The sequence below is a fragment of the Plectropomus leopardus genome, chromosome 17 (genome assembly GCF_026936395.1).
Source record: "Plectropomus leopardus strain MGB_pleo_1.0 chromosome 17, ASM2693639v1, whole genome shotgun sequence".
Classification (NCBI taxonomy): domain Eukaryota; kingdom Metazoa; phylum Chordata; class Actinopteri; order Perciformes; family Serranidae; genus Plectropomus; species Plectropomus leopardus.
This window is the reverse complement of record NC_142192.1, coordinates 2,532,876-2,543,107: the sequence shown is the minus strand read 5'-3', so window position 1 is coordinate 2,543,107 and position 10,232 is coordinate 2,532,876. Positions and strand designations below refer to the sequence as shown.

Genomic DNA, 10,232 nt, shown 5'->3' with positions numbered 1-10,232 from the left:
ATTATTTTATATCAGTATGATTAAATTCTACATTGCTTATTTCATTTTTGTGTTTTCAGTATAATGTGTTTATGTTGTAATGTGTTGTGTTCTATTTCTCACCAGGCTGATGAACAGGCGAGGTGAGTCACCTGATTTACTGAACTGCAAGTTGTTCTCGCTGCAGTCTGCTTTTTAATTCCGATAAACAATTTATCATTATTATTATTATTATTATTATTATTATTATTTTAGAGCAGAAAAAATTGTGTTGGCAGATGTTTTCAGGAGGAATACTTTCAGGATTATTGATAAAATGGTGGAGCTGAATAACCCCCCTTCTGATCCTGGTACAGTGTTAGTGGATGATGTATGTCCGATGGGGACTGTTCTGGACTTTTGAAAGTCTTTTTGGACATAATGCATGGCCCTGTCATAGTGTGATGCATCTCAAATGGAAAATAACATCTGTTTGAATATATTTTGACTTCACAGATTCTTCACAGCATCTTCTTTTTGGGAAAGATCTACATTGCACAATTTTCCCCAGCAAGTATTGTGTTAGATGATGACATAGAAAACAACACGCTTGTTGAGTTGAGGAAGTGCTTCCCTCGCCCATTTGAACTCTATTTCTCTCAACTACCAAAGCGGAGTTCAATCTCATGTGTGCTAGACATGGTAAGATTATGGTTTGTCAGTGGATAATTATTCTCTGTAAAGTTGTATCGAATTGCTATTTTATCTAAATGTCCTCAAATATTAAAGTTAGGTGTGCATCATTGCATTTCACAAACACAAAGCATGCCTCAGAGAGGATGTGATATAACAGAAGATTGATAATATCTGTGATTGCTTGCACATTGTCCAGCAGAGAGGACCAGAGGATAAAAATGGCATCATAGAAGAGCTGCGAGAGCTCACCAGTCACCTGGAGAGGTAGAAATGTAGAGGAAAGCTGATAAAACCTCTGGTCTCCTCTGCCATCTGTGTGTCTAACAACACCAACATCCCAAATTCAGCCAGGTACTACGGCGAACCATGTCTACTAATGACCGTGTTCCCGGGCAAATCGTGGTTGCTGCGTCCTGTCTCAGCAGCTGGGACAGTTACATAGCTGATGCAGCGATGACCTACTACCCACTTCTACCAAGAGGCAATATTTTGATGGAAGCATCACACTTCCAAATGTACCCTCAACAGGGAATCAATGCTTCCTTGCAGATCATGTGGGAATCTGTTTGGTTTTACACCTATTAATGACAAGGACTGGCCACATGGCCACTGCGCTGAGGCTGAAAGTGTGAGCAACTTGCTAAAAAATGACAAAGAAATCAGAAGGCTGGCACAACCCATCTGAGAAGAATGAGTGGAGGCAGATAACTAAGGACAGTGGGGGGCTACGCGCAATCTGATTAAATATTGTCCCTGGATCAATGACTAACTTATTTGTCTTCACATTACAATCGACCAATCACAGCACTTCTAGATTGTGATGTCATTCACCATGCAGATTAGCAGCAGCCACAGAGAAAACAAAAACAAAAAAGCCAATGTCAATGCCATTCAAATAACAATCACATGCAGAGGTTTGCTTGGATTTTAAGAACATTTTCTGGGGGGTGAGGGAATTACTGAAAATGTATTTATCCTCTGTTAATGGAAAATAAAAATGTGTAAAAAAAAAAAAAAATTATAGGACTTGCGGTGACATCAGTTCAATCTGCTAAACTAAGCTAAACGTTAGTTCTCCCTGCTGAGCTAAGCTAAGCTAAGCAGGCTAAAACGCAGTTTCCTTTACAAACTGTTCTGAGCCTGAGGAATTATTACAGGTATTTAAACTGGAATAATTGTATTTAATGGTAAATAAATCTGTGTGACAAATAGATGCTACAGGACTTAATATGCTCTACCTGCTGTATCAGATTGTGCCTACAAGTAAAGTCAAATGCTTGTGGAAAAGACTGAATATGAATCATTGATAAGTACAATCGTTGCGGTTCTAATTACTACTTGACCAATGAGATCTCTTTTGATATGATTCTTCATCAGTCATAACTGTAAAACATTACCTCCACTGTAAACCTCTAGACAGTGACATTTCTACTAAACAAAACCATTAGCCTATCAATATATAATGCATTAATATAAGAGATTATCATGCTCCAGTTACTCACTACTGTAACGGTAAAAATACCAATGCATTCATGGCAAAAAATGTAATCAAAATGTGTATCAGCTGTTTTAATGAAGCATGCAGAAGATGCAGAAGTCGTTATAAGCTATTGATCTCAATAAAGTCACAAAGATTGATCATTTGTTGTGATTTTATGTCCTGCACTTTCATCTGAAGATTTGATTCTTTGTCAAACCCTACGTGTCGAGACAGTAGTGGACTGACGGGGGACGGCTGAGCAGATATAGAGATAATTATCAAAATGACCAGAAATCATCTCATACAGAAAAAGGCTGAGACTAAGTTTACCTTTATTTTTACTCCTTTGGGTGTGACTTTTTACATGCATTAATTGTTTTTATTGCCAGTAGGTAATGGGTTCTTAGAAACCGAGACCTTCAGCACCTTTTTCAGTTGCCTTTAACAGCCTCTTGACTGTTCTCTATGTAAAGGACTGATGAGCATAAACACGCATCTCCTTTTTCTCCAATCTGAACAACAAAGATAGGACTCACCAGTCTCTTACACAGCTTATATCATGAGAAAATAGTGATGAACCTATTGATAATGGAAGGCTGCCTTCTTCCAGACTTAACTTTATCAGTGAAATTAGTTAAGGGCTGTGGATAAGTAGAGTATGCAAACGTCCTCTTAGTTTCTCCGTCACTTTAACGTCCGCTTCATCAGTAGGACAACATCAGCTCTGTTGAACACATAGCAAGGTGATTCATCACTTCACATCTCTCGTACCACTCCACCATCTAAGCCATCCTTGACCTTAAAGGAAAGATGCACCATATTACGTAGATCCTAATTTTAACTCCAAGGGGTGCATACAATATCATATATGAATTTACCATTAATAAAATTAACTTAATCTGTCTAAACAGGCTAAATCAGAGAATAGAATGAGGCTATCTAACAAATAAAATAAATCTTCACAAAAATAAATCTCATCTTACTTTCTCCTCCTTCCTTAGATTAAGTGCCCTCGTTTTGTTAAATCTAATGAAATTTTAATCTCATCATACAATAACCTCAGTTTGCTAACATTTGAACCCTGAAGAAGGAACAGATGGATCTACAGTGCTGCAGTTCTTGTAGACCCAGGACAAGAGGCCTTCTCTCTGCTGATTCGTCAAGCAGTGTCTGTGCTGTAGTAGAAATTGGTGTTCATGTTTAACTTGTTCATTGTTGTTTATTTCAGCTGTTATGTTGTATGTATTTCAATATTTACAAACAAGAGGAACACACATTTGTAAGTTCATTCCTCATTTAAAAAAAATCACATCATGTAAAAGAAGCAACATAACACTACAATTGTTATGTACTGTTGCCATAATTACGAACACTTTTTTTAAGTTGATAACTGCTAAAAATTAAATTGGTCAAATATTTTTTTCCACATTCTTTAGAAGGAATTTGAAAATGTTATATAGCTTAATCGTTAATGTTATAAACCGTAATTTTGAACACAATTGATTTCTCATAAAATAAGGTAATTGCAGCTAGATTTTTCACATCATCTTAAAAGAATGTTAACACTGAGTGACTTTTACATGGTCCTGACCCATGGCGCTGACGCTAGGAGCTGCTGCGCATGCGCAAAGTCTAAGCGGAAGCTCTATGTGCGCCAGGCGGAAGATGTAACGTCCTTTCTGCTCCCGGACTGCCATCATGGTGAGTTCGCCATGACTGTTTTAGCATGTCTAAATCGAATTTCTGTTGATATATTTCATTGTTCTGGATCAACAGGAGTCATATATGTTGCTAACACACTCATACGCATTTCTGTGAAATGTTTTATCGGAACGTGTGAGATTATTTCAAGTTTTAACGCAATGTCTGTAAGATGTCGACTACTTACCGCATTACAACGTGGTCCCATCAGGCAGAGAGGCCCAGAGCCGCCCGGTTTAGCTAACACTGCTCTCTTGTTTTATAACCAGAAAACTGACTTAATAACCATCATGCGCATATGATGTTGTTACTTTTAATCACACGCATTTCTACCGTTAGGTAGTCCCGTTTAGTGAACGGCGCAGATGTCGTTAGCAGAAACATTAGCACATAGCTAGTTAGCGTTAGCTAGAGGAAACGGGTAACGTTAGTTCGCCTGCCTTCAAACTAACATGGTGATAGTCCAAAAAGTAGGACTTTATCTTGTCTCACATATCATGTGCTTCCGTATTTATATTTTTATAGATCGGGCCAGCAGTGCACCCAACTGTCCAAGTTTAGGGCAGCTCCTTCTCACTTTGAGTCGTTTCTGACATGCAGCTCTCCGCTGTCTCTTCCAGGTGTTCAAACGCTTCGTTGAGATCGGCCGTGTTGCCTACGTCTCTTTCGGACCCCATGCAGGCAAGCTGGTGGCTATCGTAGATGTCATCGACCAAAACAGGGTGAGGGCTCATGAGCATAGTGGACTGATCACTTTTAGCCTCACTTTGTAATACTTGTTGATATTGATTTATTTAATATTCCCTGTGCTCCCCAGGCTCTCGTTGATGGTCCCTGCACAGGCGTGAAGAGGCAGTCCATGCCCTTCAAATGCATGCAGCTCACAGACTATGTCATCAAAGTACCTCACAGGTGAGTGGGAACCAAAGACCCTGTGTAAGATTTGATAGAGGTCAGTATTCTAGTCTAAGATTAATATGCCAGTTGATATGTATGCACTACAGCCGATTTACAGATGTGTTTGTGTTTTTTTTCTTAAGAATTAGTGCTTTCATAAGGGCGAATTGTACATTAACCCTTCGAAACCTGAGCAAATATGCTTCATTTCTTTCTAAAACGTGGCGAGGGAATCAAGCAACTTAACTCCACATGGCCCTAAAAAAAGCAAGAAATCCACAAGATGTTACAAGAAAATGACCTGAAAATAAGTATTTTAAAGCAGGTTAAAATAAATAGAATAAAATGGCCCAGTGCAGAAATGTTTAATTATTGTTATTTAATTAATTTTTGTCAAATATTTTTATATATAATTATAATAAGAAATATGTGTCTGGATATTTGACCCTAGTTTTTGATCATTTTTGATCATCATCATCACTCTTTAAAGCAAATTTTATGTCATTTTCTCTGTTGCCGTCTATGCTGGATAGACTGCTTTGAGTTCCAACATCAACATGAATCTGTCATCTCTTTTATGTAAAGTGGCTTCGTATGATGAAACCCTGATAATGCCTCCAGTATGAGTACTGACTGTATGTAATTATTCACAGTGCCCGCCAGAAGTTTGTGAGGAGAGCTTGGGAGAAGGCTGAAGTCAACCAGAAGTGGGCACAAAGCAGCTGGGCCAAGAAGATCGAGGCAAGACAGAAGGTAATGTTTCAGCCTTTGCTCACTATCAACACATGAGTTATGACAAGGTTTGATATATGTTGGCATGTGTGAAGTCACATAGTTTCAGTAGAAGCAGTTTCATGGTTCTGCTGGAAGATTTCTTTACTTTTTTTATTATTTAAACTTTGCAGGTCATATTGGGCATTTCTAAAATGCAGCTTTACAGTTGAATAAATTCTTGTTGTATTTACCATTTAGGGTGATTGCTGATGTTTTACAGTTACGGGAAAAAAACAGCCAGTTAAATGTTTCGGGGTAAAGTAGAATAGAAGAGAAAGTCTTTATTGTCATCATACAAGTACAATGGAATTTAAAGACCTGCTCCCAAGGTGCACCAACAATATACACTGTAAGACATTCAAGACAAATAGGTCACTGTACATTGAATTTAAGTTGCTGTACATAGGCAAGGTTTTTTTTGCATAACATCAATAACTTCTATAAGCTGAGGTCATTGTGGTATCAAAGTTGGCAACAGGCAGGTGAAGATGTGGGCTCCCATCTCACCTTAGTCATCTTGACAGCGTTCCCACTACCATGAAAAAAAGTCATGGAATCAATAGAAATCATTGGAAGTTTTATAAAAGTCATTTTGTTTTGAGTTATGAAATTGTCACAGTCATCTTCTGTGGATAACTTTAATGCAGTGTAACATAAGAGCAAGTTGTTTTTTAAACTGTTGATGCTCGACTCTTTCAGCATCAGTGTGTGACAAGTTTTGTTGACCATCACGTACATGTCTCCATTTTCACCCAGCGTCTCTGTCTCCTCCTCAGTTTATACCAGCTGGCTTAAACTGTGTTTGAATAGATTTTTATCAGATATGTTTGGGAAAAACACCTGGCAAGTACGGCAAAATAAATAACTATGGGTCTGTTAAAAATCAAGAAAAAGCTTTGAAGCTTTGTGAATGAAAATGTTTGGGAACCCTGATGTTAGACTGCAGGGACAAATGCATCTTCAAGGAAACAAGTCAAAATCAGTATGTAGCAGTACTTGAGCCCTATTCACAGGAGTCTAGTATTACATGGGGACCTCTGGTAATTTGTAGTAATTGCAGAGGACGTTTGTGATTTTAGCCCCATGTGATTCAGCCATGTCTGTAATTTAAGAAAATAATAATAAATTACAGGGAAATAAGCCATATTTCTGGAAAACCGAGGCCATGGGATAATATTAGCCACCTTTTAGACGAGTGACGCTACTCAAAACAGAAGTCTTTCCTCTGCGTTTCTTTTTTAAAAAAAAAGTCTGCGTTCATATAGTAATAATATTGTTAGAACGATCTTCATGTACATGGATCCTCAAAAACAACTGAAAGCACTGCAGTACGCATGCCAGGCCAGAATACACACCATAGATGAACACCGGGTGTGAAGTGCTGCTGTGACGTCACCGTCCTCACAGGACCTGCGCGTTGCCGGTTTATATGGAGACTGGAGTGGTTGCATTTTCAAAAGGTTTCACTGTTTCTAAATGACTTTAGGCCTCCAGGTAATACTAGTCCCATATAAAAAAGGCTTTGATGCTAGCAGTGCTCATATTCTCATGTGACGTTTACATTCCTCACGTATCCAGACAATTGTGACTCAGTGATTTGTTTGACTCCAACAATTCCTGACCAGGAGGGGGCTTTTTGTTTTTTCTCGCATATTGGAGTATCGGAGTCCTACCTACTCGTCCATACCCATCCGTCCTTCTTAAAAGTGAATTCTGGTGCACTAAGGGGCATTCTTCGGGTTGTATTGCTGACCTTCTCTTCCTTGTTTCCTTTGCAGAGGGCCAAAATGTCTGACTTTGACCGCTACAAGGTGATGAAGGCCAAGAGGATGGTAAGTTTAACAGAGACACACATCACCACATTTAGGCCGGCTTCAGTCATGCAAGACCAGAACTACATGACCTTAATCCTGGATGTTCAGAACCAAAACCTGAAGGCAAAGAAGTATTGATTGTATATCAATCAGTAATTAAGAGCATGTTCACTCCTCTTTCCTTCTGATATTAACATCACATTTTTACTCAACATGAACACTTTTTCTGAGGCCCTCGACCTTGTTTAAGCTTAATCGGTTTTAGCTGTTGCAGCATCTCACTTGTTAAAGTTGAAAATGAATCCACTGATGATGTGTCCTCTTCATTGAGATGAGTGTGCATTAGTGCAGTGTTACCAGCATGGATCAATCAAACAAGAAAGGTAAAAAATAAAAAAGGCAACAGGGGAATGACCTGGATGAAAACTGAAATGATTGTATAAAATAATTTTAAATGTATAATTATAATCAGAAGTGTAGTTCTCTCGATTTCCCCCCCTAGCTTAAGAATAATTAACCAACTAACTTCTTGCAATTCGTGAGACACTTCTTGCAAAGATTCTCATTGCCTTCCCCCCTCCCCTTTAAAAAAAAAAAAAATCAAAACAACTGATTGGGTTTCAAATGCTTAAATTCTTGTAAGAGGCGTCTGAATGCTGCACAAGAGAAGTGATGTCGATGAGGTTCCAAAGGGTTAAATATCTCCCGACTGTTGTCCATGTGGCTCGGTGAGGCTGGCCGTGTAGGATGCAGCTGCTCTGAATGCGATCGGTGTCGGAGCGTTCTCACAGATGGCTGTCTAACAGCTGCAGCTAATACAATTAATGAAGGGTCCGTTAGATGTCATTGTGCCAGTGAGTGAGCATTGACAACAGTCAGTGCTGCTCTCAGTGCTCGCTCTGTGGCACGCAGATGAAAAGTGATTATTCATTTTCCATACTTCAGCTTGATTTAACACCCAGTGCCACTTCAGTGCAAAGAGTTCATCAGTCTGAGTGACAAACTGTTGTGATGTTACAGCGGTCACTGAGTATTTTTTTTAAAGTAATGCACTCATTCTTTTTGTTTCTGCAGAGGAACAAGATCATCAAGCATGAGGTGAAGAAGCTCCAGAAGGAAGCAGCAAAGAAGTGAACAGTGCTCACAAAATAAATCTCCTCTTCAATTGTTCATCTGAGTCCTTTCTTCTTTGCTTTGCCAACCCATAAAAACATGTAACGGGTCAGTTACGGTATCATTTATTTTTTTTTAAAAACTTAATGGACTGGTAAATTTCAACTCCCAAAGTGTCCTGTTTCAGGGAAATCTAAGATCAACATGTTAGAATATACTCTCCAATTGAACTAATGATTCAATTCATATTAAAAATTTCTTCAGCTTGACAGAAAGTGGTGTTTGTTGGCACACACACCTTTATCGGTTACACCAGTAGACGCCTTTCAAACTAAAGAGGTTTTGTGAAATGATGTTGACGAGTTCTGCTGCACCTGTGCCTTTTGGACCTGGTATGAGAATAGTTGGTGTAGCCAGCTGTTGTTTTTTAAACTGTTGATGCTCGACTCTTTCAGCATCAGTGTGTGACAAGTTTTGTTGACCATCACGTACATGTCTCCATTTTCACCCAGCGTCTCTGTCTCCTCCTCAGTTTATACCAGCTGGCTTAAACTTTATTAGATTATTTTGGCTGTGTATATACTTATGGCACATATACTTATGGCACAAATTTTGGCAAGATTGTGTATTTCAGTATAACCGTGGAATTTCCAGCTCAGCTCCTAAATTACATTGTTACATTTTTACTATTTATAACTCAAACTGCAATTTTTGATCCCACAGCCATCAAAGCACAAAAACATGCATTGTATAATTTATGAGTGTCATTCTGGGCCTTGGAATTTACCATTTTTACCGTTTTATACCTGATAATGTGATTTTTTGGCATATGGAGAGAATACATGCTATTTCAGCTAGGTGCACTATCACAATTAACATGTATGTTAAAAATATATATTTAACAGTGGCATGACAAAAACCTGGCATTGAAAGGGTTGAAAGAAGAATTTTATTTAATCAATATTTTATATTTCTGATTAGGACTGCTGCTCATTTTTTTAAAAAAAGAACTCAATGACAGTAGAAAATTATACTTATTATTTTCTAAATCTTGATTTTGAAAAGTCAGTTTTGGGCACAGTGATTTGAGTGTGTTTATTACCAAAGCGGGCCCTAAGGGTTAAAAAAAAAAAAAAAAAAACATCTTGACTTTCAAACTGTCAATTCAGAACAGGAAGAGTTTGCTAGAAACTGAGTGGAAATACAAAAACGGAGTTCATATATTTTTATCCTAAACCACCCAAAAAAGTTTTTTTTCTTCCCTTTCCTCAAATATTACCAAGGTATAAATTATATCCTTGTTTTGAAAGCAACATGAATCTCCGGAAAAACTCTTTTCCAGCACTGACTACCAACCCGGGGTCCTGACCCCCACTAGGGGTCGCCAAAGGGTCGTTAAGGCCTTGACTTTCAGGGGTGTAAGAGAATTTTTTTGCAGTAAATACAGCAGGCCTTTATATCCGGACGTCAGTCATTTCCGTGCTCAGTGAAAATGCTGACTTTACATTAGTAAACTGGATAAGGATAGGGGAGCAGTTTAGCCTGAACACTCATCCTCACAGAGCCTTCATCCTGCTAAACAGCATCATCCTGTGTTAGAAAACACACTGCAACCAAAAAGCTGACAGAACAATGGCCAAGTACTTAAGAGAATAAATGCTTTTTTGGTTTTAGTTTATGAAGTATGACTATTTTGTTTTTGTTTTTTTTAAAGAAAGATAATATAAGATATATAATAATAATATAATTTTTACACTAACTTTCTGCAGCTTTGTGTTCACTGTTTGTTAACTCTACAG

The 10,232-nt window shown here is 38.2% G+C and overlaps 1 protein-coding gene across 1 annotated transcript; it reads left to right on the top strand.

The window, feature by feature from the left end:
- The first annotated feature begins 3,777 nt into the window (after positions 1 to 3,777).
- Positions 3,778 to 8,490, top strand: rpl14 (ribosomal protein L14). Its single transcript, XM_042506908.2, has 6 exons — positions 3,778 to 3,835; positions 4,456 to 4,557; positions 4,653 to 4,747; positions 5,386 to 5,485; positions 7,285 to 7,338; positions 8,395 to 8,490. Exons 1-6 carry the CDS (start codon positions 3,833 to 3,835, stop codon positions 8,452 to 8,454), a joined length of 414 nt encoding a protein of 137 aa, XP_042362842.1. The 5' UTR covers positions 3,778 to 3,832; the 3' UTR covers positions 8,455 to 8,490.
- Positions 8,491 to 10,232: the final 1,742 nt, after the last annotated feature.

Coding starts and splice junctions, on each gene's coding strand:
- rpl14 (XM_042506908.2), top strand. Junction 4,748..5,385: donor GTCATCAAAGTACCTCACAG/GTGAGTGGGAAC, acceptor AATTATTCACAG/TGCCCGCCAGAAGTTTGTGA. Junction 5,486..7,284: donor AGATCGAGGCAAGACAGAAG/GTAATGTTTCAG, acceptor TTTCCTTTGCAG/AGGGCCAAAATGTCTGACTT.